A 16,253-nucleotide genomic window follows, 5' to 3' on the forward strand; every position below is an offset into this window, starting at 1 on the left:
GGGTGTGATGAAAGCTGTAGTTTGTCCCTTCTGATGTAGGGTCTGGTAGTATATAGCAAAGATTTGGGGTTGGAAAATTCAGTGGAGAGCTTGAGGATAATAAAGCAAGGGAGAGAAATGGTCTAATTTCCAGTGTAAAAGGATCATGTCCCTGTGTCTTGGAAGCAGCAGATCCCCAGTGAGTTAATCAGCTTGCATCCTTTCACATGTGTGACAGTCACATTTAGCTAGCACACATGCTTTGCATTTCTTTGTCTCTGAGCCTTTTCTTGGCCTGGGATTCTCTTTCATTCTCAAGAATTGACACTACTACCCTTCCCCCTCCCCCATTCTTTCTTCTTGGAGTTGCTGCTTGGCATTGGGTGTGTCCATCACAGCAATTAGCCCATTCATCCTTGTAATCCAATATTGCTAGAGGAGCTACCTACCACTTAGCTCAAGTGATACATCAAACACTTCAAACGTTTTCAGTACATTGTTCTCATTTAATCCTTGCAGGAACACTTTGTGGTGATACTAGACACGTTGTTCTTAGGGCCACATAAAATGACTGAACTCACATAGCTAGCTAGAAATTAGCCTGCAGAAGTCTCGACACCATCCTGCCTTAACAGCAAACTCTTTTGTGAGTCGGCTAGTTGGGTCTGTTTCTCCACTAGTCTGTGAGCCCCTTGAGAACAGGGACCATGTTTAATTCATGTCTATGCCCTGTGCCTAGCACAGTGCCTGGCAAATAATAAGTGCTCTGTGAATGTTTATTACATTGGTGTTGGATGAAGTGCCTTTTTGATGTTCTAAGTGTTATACCATCTTGACCACTAGGTGTCACTTGAGATGCATAAATGTGGTTAGAGTCCAGCGTGACTGGGAAGCTATTAGACAGTTTCTGAACATTTTTAACAAATGAGCCTTTGTTTGAGTTTTGAATCTGGTCGCAGTCACCTGTTTTCAAATATTTGACCATGACTCCCTCACCTTCCAGATGTAGTCTTGTGTCATTTTCTTCTTTTGAGTGTTGTCTTTACAGATGTTGCTACAGCTTCTTGTACTTCTTCCTGTGTTGTCTGTGCTATCTGTAGTTGGTAACTGAATCAATAAACATTTGAGCACCTATTGTGTGTCAGGTACTATGCTAGACTCTGGGGCTACAGAGATGAATTGAGACATGGCCTTTACCCTCAAGGAGCTCACAGTCTTTTTGGGGAGACGGACAGGTAAATAATTATACTGTACTGTGATGTATTTTGTAATAACAAACTTAGAAAGGGCTGCAGAAGCACAAAGGGAGGCGACCTGTGTGGACATGTCATAGAGCAGCTACTTTGGCACTTGACAGGGGAGTAGAAAGGTGAGGGGACACACATTGCCACCTGAGAGAACAACTGGCATGAGCCAAAGCCAGTATTGACTCTTGGAGTTGACAAAGGTATGGGAAAAGGAGTGGGTTGGAGTATTACAGGGCACATGGAAGAAAATTCCTGGCAATGGGGGGGGGGGAGGTAGGTTGGAGTAAGGGGTGGCTACTAGTGTGTTGAGAATTTTAAGTGTCCTGCAAAGGACTTCAGACTTAAAAGGATTAAGGATTTGGAGCTGTTCTCAGAAGCCTCTGTGAAACAGTGACCTAAAGAGCTCCATGCTTTGCAGAGTTAACTCTGGGGGGAGAGCCTGGCAGCTGGAAAGACTTACTCAACAGAACCCATGAGTCACAACGGAGGCTGGAACAGCGGGGATGGATGGCAAGGAGAGACCTGACAGGCAGGGTAGGACAAAGAACAGAGCTGGCAAGTTCTTAGAGTAGAGAGGAAACTCAGAATTGGCTAGTGAACGTGTTCCCTGAGATGTCCAAAGAAGGAATTTGATGTAGGTCTACAGGAGTTAGGAGGAACCAAGGCTAATGTCCCCCTGGAACTGAACCTTCTTCTGTCATCCTAACAATGTCACCATGAGAGCAGTATGCCAACTTTGTTTGTGCAACTTTCTAATCATTCTTACTGAGCAACTGGGGTAGTGTTCCTCCTCTTCCCTGCTTAGAGTGGACTGACAGTCAGAAGAAGTGCTATTTTACTGAAACTGGTAAGTGAGGTTTTAGGAATAGAATATTTGCCCTGCTTGCCTTAGACTCAAAGCTGTTGCTAAAGAAAGTGGCAAGCGCCAGAGAAGAGAGAGAGCAGTTATCGTTCTGGAGCTTCTGTGTTGAGAAAAGCATTTGCCTGACAATATATATGTGTGAGTAGACCTTCCACTGGATTCAAAAATCTCATTTGCGCTTTGTATTTTTCTTTAGGGTTGGTGTTGATTCAGACCAAGAACATTTGGTAAATATGCACTTGTGTTGTCCCTGGCATTTCTGTCCAATGTTCAGTCGTTTGGAAAGAAAACTGTCTCTCTTAGACTTCATGCCTCTTTTTTTGGTACTGTTTTGTTTGCCTCGGCTTTTAACTGACATCATTTCTGGCTTTTCTCACTGTTCCATAGAAACAGAGCCATAGTTTAGGCTGTAAGTGGCTATCAAGGGTGACAGCTTTCCTATCTGTGACCATCCTGGGTTTCTGCCACTGAGGAGAATAGGCTCTTAAGCGCTCCTGGGTGTTCAAGTGACTGCCCTGGCACGGGGAGCCTTTTTCCACTCTGGTTGCGCATGAAGGCTGGTCTCTGATGTCAGTCCCACTCCAGCTGCTCTTCCTGTGTAACTTTCAAGTTGGATGAGCAGCAGCTGCCCTTGGGAACTGCCCTGAAGCTTCTGAATCTCCAGCTGGTCTCCCCTGAATGGTTTGGGGGTTACACTCTCTTACCCTAAGCCTCAGCATTTTCAACACAGCTCCTCACTTCCTTCCTTCCTTCCGTGTTTCTCAGCTGGGAGCTCTAGACTTGTGGACTAAGCACAGCGTAACTGTCCACCCTCATGAGATGGACCACCCTTTTCTGGTTTTTCCACCCTCTTTTTAATGGTTTCTGAGCACCACAGAATAAGTGATTCTCTTTTACACATTAGATGAGAAATCACATATGAGGTTTTTGAAGATGGAAAATACCTTTTGAAGCATAGTTCCTATTGTTTTCTGAAAGAAGTCATGGCATAATTTTTTCTGCAGTGTGTGTTTTAAGTGAAAACATTTGCTCAATTCATTTCCTAAATGCTAATTTTGAGCGATGACTGTGTGCATGTGTCTGTGTGTGTATGTGATATAGTAAGTAGTTGCCTGTTTTGTGGTCAGAATCTTAAAGTAGAATTCCTTGGGCAAACCAGATTATGTACCCCTCTATCTTCGTAAGTTTTGGGATCCGTCCAAGGGCTCATAGTGTTTCAGTGCCTCTGTCACAGAACATTACATTAATACATCCCTGTTACCCTTGTCACCACAGAGGACAAATATGGAAAGATTCAGATAGGTGACTACCAGTTGTAGTAAACAGAAAGAAATAGATTTCCATTGCTTTCTGAACCCTATGGATGGACGTTAGCAAGGTGGTCCAGTGTGATCCAGTGGATAAAGGTGCTTGCTAGAAAAACCTGACACCCTGAGGCCGATCCCTGGAACCCATGTAAAGGTGGAAAGAAGTGACTCCACAGAGTTGTTCTCAAAACACAGAGGGGGGAGGGAGGGGAGGGAGAAAGAGAGGGAGAAGGAAAGGGAGGGAGGGAGACAGACAGACAGACACACAGACAGACACACAGACAGACAGACACACAGACAGACACACAGAGAGACAGGGAAGATTCTAGTCCATATGGAGCTTAGACATGCACAGTAATTAAATGATAAGATATGAAGATGACTTGCTTTACAAGAAGTGAAAGCGGGCCCAACGAGATGGCTCAGTGAGTAAAAGAGCTTGCTGAGCAAGTCTGATGACCTAGGTTCAATCCCTGGAACCCATGCTGGAAGAAGATAGCCCCAACACATACCACAGCAGCAGCACTACTGAAAGGAGTGCTACTAATAATGATGAAATTAACAAGAAGTGAAGGAAAACATTTTTAAATGAGGCAGTTCCATGGGCTAGAGATAGAGTCCCTGGGAGAATGTGTAGTTAGTTACATGAGGTCCTGGTTCCAACCTCAGCACCAAAAATTAAACAAGAAAATAAGTGAGAGACTTAGTACTATATAGGCAAGTTCAGGAGTTCCTTTGTGCTTGTGAGCACATGTGCTGTTCTCAGATATTTTTATAGATTTTAATGTATGTGTTGACCCATGTTAAGGCAAAAAGTAAGCTATTTGGGGACTAGAGAAGGCAGGAAAGAGACAAAACCCCAACTTTAAATTTTGGGTCCTTAGAAAAAATCACAAAACCATGGAACATTAGTTCTGGAATGGACCTTGGGGAATCTGTAATGCTTGTATTTTATACATGAAGAAATTCAGGCTTAGAGAATGTAGGAGCTTTGCTCACACTAGTTAATGTCAGTGAGCCAGGGCTGGAGCTAGATAGGCTAACTGCCTGACTAGTGAGCATACCATGCTACAAATAAGGACAGTTCATAGTTTTGAAACCTATTTTAGGAGCTGTCTGCTTACTGTGTTAGTTTTCCCTCCTGGCCAATGAGTTCTACCATAGCATTTTCTTGTCTTCATTTTGACACTGTGTTCTGCACATAGTAGCAACTTTGATAAGGCCAGTTATTTTTGAAGTCCATGACACAGCTCTTTAAAGATAGGGTGAGGTGTTTTCTTCTATAAACGTCACTGCATGGGTGGTGGAAGCCTTTCAGATCGAGGGGGTAAATTAACCTATACTGGCTTTTCTTTAATATGAGTGTGTGCGTGCATGCATGTGTGTATGTGTGTGTGTGTGTGTGTGTGTGTGTGTGTGCATCTGCCACAATATATGTGGTGATCAGAGCAACCTTGAGTAGAGTAAAATAGGTCCTCTTTGATGTTGATCACTGTGTACACCAGGCTAGCTGGTCTGTGAGCTTCCAGAGTCTCCTGTCTTCACTGCCTGTCTCATTCTGGTAGTATTCGAGTTACAAGAATTGTTGCTCTGCCTGGTTTCATGTGGATTCTGAGGATTTGAACTTGGGTCTTCATGCTTGCCTGGCAAGTATTTTTCTCATAAAGACCCTTAGGCCCCATATTGATTTTTATAATAATTTTAATAATTTTATTTTTTACAATAATTTTATAGTTATATATTGTTTCCCCACTTTGCTTTTCTCCCTCCACCCTCTCCTATACACCCTCCCTCCTTTTTCTCCCTCTCAAATTTATAGCCTCCTTTTCTTTAATTGACCCCACATTGACTCTTGAGTTATAAGTTAGCAAGCCACCTGAGTCACTGAAATACTTTGGAAACCATTTCAGTTTCCTACACCAAAGCTGCAGTATACAAGCCCCTGAGTTTCTAATGTTGCCTGTGTCGGACACTATCTTTTGTAAAGTCTCTGATTCTACAAAGGAGTGGCTCTAAATAAGGCTGTCTGTATTTTTGGTATTGACTGGTGTCTCATCTGTCTTCAGGGTGTTCCTGACAACGAAAGGAGAACCACCAAAGCAGAGAGTGCCTGGCTCTTTCGGATGTGGTACAACTTTGATCATAAGTATCCTTAATGATGAAACATGATAGTACAGGCATGGATAAGTAGAGTCTAATGAAACAATTTCGTCTGTGCATGTGTGCAAATGTGAGCACCAATACATCTGTGTGTGTGCAGGGGTCCTAGGGAGGAACCCAGCGGTTTGTGCATGCTAAATGTGTACTTTACCACTGAGATGCAGTTGCAGCCCCAGAACAGCTGTTTTCCCTTCCTGAAGCAGAATGGAAAGCTCACCTCTCTCCATCAGTAGACAAGAGAAGGACTTTCCCACCAGTGAATTCCTCTGCTAACCCAGGGAACCAAAAGGCATTGATTATTATGGAAAGAATTCACAGCCTAAATGGCATGGCCTTTTTGTTTTAGATACAGATTCATTTATTTAGAAAACATGAGTATTTGATGTCCTTGGGATAATTCGGAGAATCCTGTGCAAGGAATGTGTTGCTTGTCGCTGTACTTGCTTGGGAAGTACCTTAGGGAAGAGCACGAGCTTGAAGTCAAATGCAGTGTGCTTGACTGCACTGCTCAGGAAGCTGGGGTAAGGAGACACTGTATCTTTCTCAATATTCTCAATGCAGAGTGTCTTTGGGATCATAAAGCTTGTATATTTAGGAAAAATAAACTTCCCCTTATGATTAAAAGCCATTTACTATATTCTGTATACTAAACTTCCACCTACGATTTTTGCAAGTACTTTAAAATTAAATTACCATGTACGTACAAAAATTCAAGCATATCTGTGGCATTAAGGCTCCCATTAGGGAGTGAGAGCCTCAATTTTTTAAATTGTTTAAAGATTATGTCATTGATTCTGGCTCCATTACCAGCATCTTGGATGTATGCCATTCCTATATCTCTTGGGGATTTTTCATTCCTCCTATTTAACATTTTTTAGTTTTTCTAGAATAAAACTTACATTTTCTATATAATTCACAAAACAATTATTCCAGTTTAGAAAAAGAACTTACTTTCTTATATAATCTTGTAGGAGTAAGCACAAGAAATTAGACTCTAGTAATTTTAACACCCAGAGCCTTGGTAACATTAATTATTCATCTGTCTGGATTTTTTTTCTTTATTTAGCCAGATTGTTAGAATAGAATTTTAATTTAAATACAATGAAGTATGTAAATCTTAAGAATATGTTTTAATGAATTTTGTTCAACATCTATCCCTGTGTGCCAACTGACCATGGAAACATATGTGTATTTGTAGCAGAATAGAAGGTGTCCTGTGTTCTCTTCCATCAGTAACAGTTTCCCCTAACATGCCTCACAGAGGCCTAACTCTAATTCTGAATGCTATCAATGTGAATTAGGTATATCTTGTTTTGGTTTTCCTTTAAATACATTATATTTATTCTTTCTGTGCCTTTGTTCCTAAGCTGAGCGTCTGTGCCATTTAGCCATAAGGTTGTATATGACCATAACTCGGTGAGCTGGGGCTCAGATCTAGGGCATTGTACATATGAGATAAGTGTTCTGCCTCAGTCCTTGTTTTGTTGTTAACAAAGCCTTAAACTTATGGTCCTCCTAGATCTGCACCTTTCCCTATGTCCAGTCTTTTCTTTATTTCTCTAATAAGCATGGAACTCACTCACTCTCTAGCTCTCTTCCTCTCTCTCTCTCTCTCTCTCTCTCTCTCTCTCTCTCTCTCTCTGTGTGTGTGTGTGTGTGTGTGTGTGTGTGTGTGTGTGTGTGTTTCAAGTGTGTTTCAAGACAGGGTTTCTCTGTATGGTCCTGACTGTCCTGGGACTTGCTCTGTAGACCAGGCTGGCTTCACAGTCAAAGATCTACCTGCCTCTGCCTCCCATGTGCTGGGACTAACGGTGTGAACCACCCCACCCAGCTAAGCACAGGACTCTTTAGTCAGATTGTCTGGTTAACTGATGTAACAAACCCCTGTTCAGTAGTACTAGACAGGGCCATAGTCATTTTTATATTCAGCATTCTGAGAATTTATCATTTCTGTTAATAGTGGCTTCGTATAGACAGAGTGCATTTATAGAGAATGCTTCAATCATGTAGTGGATTTATTAATATAGGCGTGTATAAATGCTGTCTTTTAAAGGTTTGTTTATGTGTGCATTGTGTTTCTGTATGGAGATGGGAAGGCAAACTGCAGAGTTGGCTCTCTCCTACTGCGTGGATCCTGGAGTGGTGCTCAGCTTCTCAGACTTGCTGACCATTGCCTTCACCCGTTGAACCATCTTGCTGGCCTCAACATTTTGTCTTTAAATTATTTTTGGGGTGAGTGTGCTCTGTAGCCCAGTGTGACCTTAAGCTCACACTCCTCCTGCTTTACCTTTCTAAGCGTTGGGCTCCCAGGTGCACCACTGTGTAGAACTAGTGACTTTTCATGAAGGCTGGAGATGAGTGTTTTACCACTGCACTACATGCCCTGGGTTCTCATCCTATAAGGTAAGGAATGTGCTATGTGTCCTTTCCGAATGCTGCTTTTCCCTGTGTTTTCCTCCTCCCTCCCTCCTCCTCCTCCTTCTTCTTCCTCCTTCTCTTCCTCCTCCTCCTCTTCCTCCTCTTCTTCCTCCTCCTCCTTCTTCTTCTTCTTCTACTTCTTCTTCCTCCTTCTCCTCTTCCTCTTCCTCCTCCCCCTCTTCCTCCTCCCCCTCTTCCTCCTCCTCCTTCTTCCTCTACTATTTTTTTAAACTGGGATTTTTTTACTGTTTTTTTAAACTTCCTCCTTTCAATCACCATGAATTATTTAATCTATTGTAATGAGGATCTATGATATAGGAGTTCATGGTATGTAATTTGTTTGTTTAAGTCTTGGGGTTTCATTTTTCTTTTCTCCTTCACCTTTGAGCTTTGTAGGAAGTGAAGCAACATGATGCAGAAATTCAACTCAGCATCCATCAGACTCCCTAATAAATGATCAGAACCATTTTTACTAGGATGCACTACTGCAATATTTATTCTTCCCTCTGAACACCATTCTTCTTTACTTTCCTCCTTATTTTCTTTAGTACCAAGCTCAGGATGAGCTTATGTTCCTTCAGCCCCTAAAAGCAGAAAAACAATAGGGTGTCTCAAAGCAGGCTCATGAGTTAAAAGTCAGACAAGTAGCAGTTAGCAGATATGTCCCCATTTCCTTAATTGTGTGGCTTTAGGTGGATCAATGACCTGTGTATCGGTGTCCCTGTCTTTGAACTTAAGATAATAAAGAGGTCACAGTTTGCTGTCTTCCTGCTGTAGTATGGGAATGAGATGACCTTTGCCAGCCTCTGAAGTAGTCAGCATGATACCATACAGTGTGTTGTTTGGGACTGAGTTGTAGTTTAGGAGTCGGTAGAGCACTTGCAGAGCACTGTACCAGCAACAACAACAAAGTTCCCTGTTGTCATAAATATATGCAAAGATGAGTGCAACCCTTCCTTAACCATGTGTGCTTAGCTACCTGAAGCCCCTGCTGACCCACAGTGGACCTCCTCTGACTACCACGCTCCCAGCCTGCTGCGGGCCAATTGCCAGGTGCCTGACCAGCCCCCAAGCGTATGAAGTAAGTGGCATTGATTTACTTAGTTATTCACTTGCTGCTGTTGTCTTGAGGCATGTTCTTGCTGTATACCCCAGGCTGGTCTCCAACTGAGATTCCAGGCATGTACAACTTTGGTTCAAAGTAAACAGCTTTTATATACTAATTGAATTCTTTAGCAAGTTCGCTTTAGCTGTTCTATGGGTTAAGCTTCTGGTTATATTTTAGTTTGGTTTGAATTTCTAGGTCTTTGAGGGATAAAATCCAAGAGAGGGAATTTAGGCACATTTTGTTAAAGTAGACATACATTGAAATGGATAAATAGAGATTGCACCCTTTGAAAATAGATCAGTTCCTTATCTTCTAGCAGGTGATTTTAATAGGTCATTCATTGTGTTTCCATGCCAGCTTTAATTTATTTGCCATATGTGGCCTGATTTCAGCAGTGGGTCTGTATGTTTCTATGTCTTCATTAGGCTCATCACAGTGCAGTTGAGAAGATGCTCAAAACAATTTTCTTAGATTTAGTCACATTTATTTAAATTTAAAACTGTGATATTATGGAGCTTCTGTTCCAATGGAAAAGAAATGGTAGTAGAAATAGCATGCCGCACCGCACTGTGCTTTGCCGGATGCTTGCGTGTCTGTGAAGTATAGCAGATGTTCTGGGATTTAACACCCACAGCATTGGGATTTTAGGGAAGTACACCCATGTGCATAACACAATCAGACAGAATTTAGAGTACATATGTTTTCCCTATCTAGTAATATGGTTGATGGTTTGGTAAATATCAAAACCAAGAAGTGAAAGATGTGCTAACTTCTCTGGACTCTAAAATGTAAACACTTAATTTTCCCCATGTTTAAATAATCTGTGACATTGACTGGATTTCCCTATTGCAACACCCACCATTTTTGACTGCTGTAATAGAACTTAAGAAGCCCAGGTTAGTGGGAAGCTGTAGTGAAGCAGTGTAACCACAGACCCCTCTGCTGAGTGTATCCTCCTTTGCAGTTTGCTAGAGTAGATTTCTGGGTGTGGGGAGGCAGTGTAGGGATGGCACCTGGGCCAGGGCAGCAGCTAGTAGCTTTGTTTTGAGTCATTTGACAGATTGTGCTTCTAGTGTAGGGAGAATGCTTCATGCTGCCCTGTCTCCCTCCCATGTGGCCCAGGCTCAGCACGCAAGCATTGTTCTTGTCCATTGTGCCACGTGACTCTGCATAGGCATGTTATTGGCTCGGGCAGAGGCTTGGCTCTCAGATTCAGAGATCCAATAACTTGCTTCATACTTACTTCATTCACAGCCAAAAGGTCCTTAGCTCTGTGTGTGTGTGTGTGTGTGTGTGTGTGTGTGTGTGTGTGTGTGTGTCCGAATGCACGCACACACGCATGTGTTAGCACTTATCTGTGATCCCGTCACTTAGGAGGTGGAGGCAGTAGGATCAAGAGCCCAAGCTCATCTTCACATACAGAGCAAGCTAGAGGTTAGCCTGGGCTAAATTGAGACCCTTGTCTTAAACAACAATAACAAACAAGCAAAAATCCAACAAAAACAAACAAACAAACAAGCATGCCATCAGCAACCTTTAAAAACTCACAAACAAAAAAGAGACAGCTGTATCCTATGGTATCAAGCAGTATAACACATCACCATCTGAGCTTCCTGGAGCTGCTGTGACGGATAACAACTAAATAGCTACAAAGCTGACGTTAAGACAGAGGCAGGGTCAGTTCCCTCTGTGCCTCTCTGTTAGCTTCTGATGCATTGCTGTCAGGTTTTGGCATTCCTTGATGTGTAGATGCTTCAGCACTACTTGGTGTCGTTTCTCTATGCATGTGTGCCTGTGTCATTTATGCTGTTAAAAACAGTACTTACAGTGACTGTTTTTTTCAACTATACTTTTACACATAAATTTGTTCAGGGGTATAAATTATAAGTATGTAGAATTGATTTTAAAGGGATATTGCTAGATCAAAAGGGATGTGCCCTTTACATTTTTTCCAGACCTCAAATTTAAAGAAAATTAATTAGAAAGTGCTAGAGTCCCTACTGACCTGCAAAATAGCCACAAAGCTTTCTTTTAAGCAAATGGCAGACACTAATAATGTTTGTTGTTACCAGTTATATATTAGACAGGAAGTGACTTCAGCTGATTAGTGGCTATGGACTTACCTTTTCAATTGACTTTTTTATTTTAATCTTTCAGTATTTAAGGAAATTTCTAGGAATAGTAAATTTTTGATAGCAGAAACACGCACACACATATGCATGCACACATACACAAATAAAATTCACCAGCAACTTGACACAGAGTGCTTATGTTGAATGGCAGTCCAGACATTTCTATATCCACATACATGTTTTTTTTTCTTGGCCAAATGGGACTATATATTGTTGACTTTCTTACCATTTTATAGAACTGTATCAAGTATACTTTTTTGGAAAACTTTTTTCCATTAGAACAAAAGTTTATGAACCTGGAAAACAATTGTGTGATGAGAGTTTCCATGTGTCTCCCTGTGCCATGATGTGTGGTTGGAATAGGAAGCACTTAGTCCTGTATCTTAACGACATTTGTCTGTTTCCCTGCTCCCTGGCCCCAGAGAAATGACTTTTAAGACCCATGAGGGCAAACTTTGAATGCGCAAGAGCAAGTGCTACTTGCAAGCAAAGGGCTAAGGGCCAGACGCTGTGGGAGCACACAGGATTGACACCCAATGTAGAGCTGAAAGATCAAAGAAGCCTACCAGGAGCCAAGTCATGCGCAGGACTGTGACTTGAAAGGGATGGAAGGACAGCATGTCTACTGTCTGGGAGGGAAGAGAGAGACTGGAGACGGGAATAGTTGTCACTGCTGTAGTACACCCTGCACAGCAAGGAGCTGCTGCAGTGGGAGAGGCAGCTGGGGGTGGGAGGTGAAGCTGAAAGGAACAAATGATATTGTCTTTTATGTCAAGCCTAGGACATCAGATGTTATCCTGCATGGTAGGCTAGCAGGGAGGCATTTTAACCAGGTTAGCTCCTTTTGGGAATGATTTTCTGAAAAGCTTGCCTTACTTTACCACCTTACACTGCTTGGATTCTTTCATTGCTTAACTGCTCTGAAACCTTATATATTGTTTGTATTTAGAACCAGGAGCAGTTGAAAGATGATGACTCCGATCTCATTCTCAATGATGGTGATATCAGTTTGACATATGGGGATTCTACTGTGAACACTGAGTCCGCCACAGCCAGCGCCCCAAGGAGATTTATGGGCAACAGTTCTGAAGATGCCTTGGACCGGGAGCTTACATTTGGGGACCACGAACTAGTCATTCGTGGGACACGCCTGGTTCTTCCGATGGATGATTCTGAACCTGCATTAAATTCATTAGATGATACGAGACACAGTCCAGCCTAAGCGTTCTGATACTCAGTTAGTGGTTTGTAAACTTTGCACATGTGATTGTGAAGAAATGTGTACTACCTACAAGTCCTAGTGCATGTCTCTGAATGTGTAAGCTATATAAATGCCTTTTATATGGCATAGGAAGAATATAAATACCCTGTACAAGGCAGATTGTGAAAAAACTGTTCTCTTAAGTTTTGCTGGCTGTACTATATTGGCCGGATCTGTTTTAGAAACTTACTTTCACAGTGATGTTGTGTGTTCTGTTAGTTTTATGTTTCAGTTAAAGTATAAAAAGTGACAGATTGACCCTTTCTTATATTTATCTGAGTATCAAGTTCTTGTGATGTGAGTTAATTTGTGTGTGGCAGGGAAGGGGAGGGAAGGGGAGCTGTTATTCCCTCGGGAACCCAGGGCGGAGAGGTTCCTTTGTTGGAAAAACTTTTGTTGATTGCTGCTGCCTTTGTCGTGACTTTTTCTTTCCCTTTTCTCTGGTGGCCCTTTGTGGTGCAAGGAGCTGATGGCATTTTGATCTCACCCCATTCAGGTTGGGGACTGAAGTGTGGGGCCGTTTTTCCCCCACTGATGTGAAAGAACAGATTCTTGACTACAGTACATTGATGCTCTGAGAAAGAAGGCTACAAATGACCTCCAAGACCTTAGTTCTTTTCTTTCACACCAAGACCATAGGAATTGCATCCAGCTGGCTTTGCCAAAGTACAGGTGTATCCCATTCAGGGCACTTGTTACAGATTTGGGGGCGCTGGAGCAAGTGGGCATGGGGCATAGGATGGCGGTGTTGGAGGTCTCTCTTCCCAAATATGTAAATAGTCTATACCAGAGAAGTTGAAATAGGAACTCTAATTGCTGCTTCATTTTTGATTATGTTCTGTGTGTGTATAGGCAAGCCTCGTCATCAGAAGTTTTTTATATCAACTTAAATCGCTGCTCTTTAGCAGCCAAACAGGAGCAAAATGTAAAATTTTTAAACTTATTGTGTTTAGTGATCACTTGTTAGTTGATAGTTGGTGTCAAAAGTTACTTTATGAACCTACAACTGTTCTGTATTCCACCAGAGGCAGCCATAAGAGGAATGCAGTGCTCTGCAGTGTCTTTGAAGGGCTTCTCTTGGTGGAAAGTGGTTGTGCTTGTCTTCATTGTTGTGTTCCTTTTTAATAATAGACACCTAAGCTGCCATGTGTTATTTTTTGATGGCTTTTGAGGAAGAGCACAGAACAAAATTTCATTTCATATTCATAGTATGAAAGTGTTTCTATTTTGTAATGCTGCAATTACCTAAAGGTACATTGAACACTTGGAAGGGGAATGCTTTTTGATGCTGATTCTGACCTGTTTCTGATTCAGGAGAAAAAAATACAAATTTTGTGGATTTTTCTCCCTCAGGTCTGAGTAGCATTGCCTTAAATCTAACCCAATTAGAAACTTGGTTACTTATGTGATGTTCAAATTTTCCACTGAAAAATACCCTTCCAAACAAAACATGCACTTACTCTCAAAAGGGTTCTGTGCCATTGCCAACACTCCTTGAGACTTTAAAGACATTCTCATGGTGTCCCCTTCGTGGCAGCCTTGACTGTTGGCATAGCCATTTGTTATGTAGTGACTTTCCTGCTATGCAGGAACTCCTCCTGTGAAGTGTATGTTTTATATGATGCGTGCCTCTTCATGCAGTAAACCATTTCTTGCTAATGTATGTTTGAGGGGCTTTGAATGTCAGCATCATTGACCCACAAAGTTACTCACGTTGTAAAAGGGTATACAGTGATTTAACTACTATCTTTTTTATTCTGTCAGGTTACTGAGCTCACCTTATGAAAATGGCTATAAATACTTAGCATGACAAATTATGTAACCTGTCTCTTTTTAGCATGCATAAGATTTCTCATTAAGGAAACTGATAACGCTTGAGTCCACTAAATCTGCCTTCAGTACTTTATCAAAGGAAAACAAAGCTTGTTGTACTTATGTATTCATCTGGAAGACCTTTTTTTCCCTCTCTTGTCTGTGTACAACATCCCCATGCAAAGAGAAAAGCATCTCTGTTGAGACAGTCATTAGCCTTAGGCACCTCAATGAACTTTGATGAAGTACAGTGTGAGTTACCACCATGCATGAGTGAACTGCTCGTGGACCTGTTTTTCTGTTGTTTGTGGAACCTACATGTTTGATTGACTTGAACATTGCATCTCTCAGAGTTGTTTTTAAAGATCTCTTGGCATTTATCCTAGTCTGTGTTTGGCAGCGTGCTGTTAAAGTACTAGACTTCTAATCTTTATGTGCTTTTTGTTTTCCCTTGGAGTGCTTGGAAAGATGTTATAGTGGTTTCTTTTAGGAAAATCTGTCATTAAAAAAATTATAGCCTTGCAAATAACCATTCACTGTTATTTGAGTCACAGTTTATTCTAGAGAGACATAAAGAATGCTGACTTCATTTATTTTTCTACCTATATACATACTGGAAAAGGGGGAGGGCTGGTGTTTTAAAAAGAAACATGACAGAAAACTTATGAGGTGGCAGAGTTAGGGTGCTTAGGTATAAGGGTGAATGTATTTGCTTATGGTCACAATTGTACCATTTAAGAAATACTGGTCAAAACCATCAAGTTCCATTACATTGATTTGTGGCTTGTTAGCGTAATAGCAGAGACTTTCTGAAAATAGTTGTATTATACAACAGGTAGGATGGCTGTGGACTGGGTTAGGTAGAAAGGCAGTTCCAGGTTTGCCTGCAAAGCATGATCATATGAATAATCTTTCATGTTAAAGGTATGTCTTTCTTGGTGCATGAGATGTTTTGTAGGTTAGAGTTTATATTACTCAGGGTTCTCTAGAGGAATGAAAGTTACAGAATTTATGTGATTTAATTAAGAAAAAAAAATTCTTACATGTGTGCCCAACCATGTAGGTTTTAGTTAATTCCAGATGTAGTCGAGTTGACAACTGAGAATAGTAATATATGTGCACACACACACATACAGGGTTTATTAGAATGGCTGACATTTTGTGGTCCATACAATCCTTCAGTAGCTGCTTACCAAGGAAAGGTCTAAGAGTCCACTAGTTATTCAGTCCACGGGGCTAGATGTCTCAGCTGGTGTTCAGTGTGCACCAGAATCCTGACAAAGTAGGTTCTAATGCCAGTGAAGGAATGGACTTTCTGGTAAGATCAAGCAAGCAAAGAGCAAATGCTTCCTTTTTGTCTAAGTCCTTTATATGGGCAGCCAGCAGATGGTATGGCCCCAATTAAATAAAGGTGGATCTTCCAACCTCAAAGATCCAGATTAAAAGTGGGTCTTCCTACCTCAAATGATTTAATCAACATTCCTTACAGGTGTGCCCAGCCAGTTGTGTTTCTCTTAATTCCAGATACAGTCAAGTTGACAAGTGTGAATGCCCATCGGAGAGTTGGCCAACAGCAGCTTTGTCCAATCTGGTTAGTGGTACAAATCGTGCTTTCAGTTATGTCATCTCCTTATCCGCTTTGTTAGTCATGGTTCAGTCACTAGGGCACAGGTAGCAGACACCCACATCCACAACAAAATTTACCTTGAACCAACTTCTTTTTATCACCACACAGAACCCTGTATTAGATTTGAGTAAGTACCTTGGTTAACCTAATTTAGTGGTAGAATATAAGGACTTGAAAGGATAGATGTTTTGTATTAATTTGAAAATTCTTAACAGAAATCACTTATCAAGATCGTACCGGGTGAGACTTGAAAATAAACTGGAAGTGTTAATAGTTGTATTTCTGAGTCCCTCTTAGATACAGGTAAAGTGTTTACAAGGTATCTTCATTGTTTTAATTT

At 41.4% G+C, this 16,253-nt stretch overlaps 1 protein-coding gene across 2 annotated transcripts in view; it reads left to right on the top strand.

Annotated features, from left to right (window-relative positions):
- The window catches only part of Slc9a6 (solute carrier family 9 member A6), a 52,978-nt gene extending 38,160 nt beyond the window's left edge, over positions 1 to 14,818 (top strand). For both annotated transcript variants that reach the window (XM_028776934.1, XM_028776933.1), the window contains 4 exons: positions 2,285 to 2,315; positions 5,462 to 5,541; positions 8,949 to 9,054; positions 12,163 to 14,818. In XM_028776934.1, coding sequence (XP_028632767.1) covers positions 2,285 to 2,315; positions 5,462 to 5,541; positions 8,949 to 9,054; positions 12,163 to 12,435 — 490 coding nt within the window. In that variant the 3' untranslated portion in view covers positions 12,436 to 14,818. The remainder of the gene's footprint in view (positions 1 to 2,284; positions 2,316 to 5,461; positions 5,542 to 8,948; positions 9,055 to 12,162) is intronic.
- Positions 14,819 to 16,253: the final 1,435 nt, after the last annotated feature.

Source organism: Grammomys surdaster, unplaced genomic scaffold, assembly GCF_004785775.1.
Source record: "Grammomys surdaster isolate TR1022 unplaced genomic scaffold, NIH_TR_1.0 274, whole genome shotgun sequence".
NCBI classification, from domain to species: domain Eukaryota; kingdom Metazoa; phylum Chordata; class Mammalia; order Rodentia; family Muridae; genus Grammomys; species Grammomys surdaster.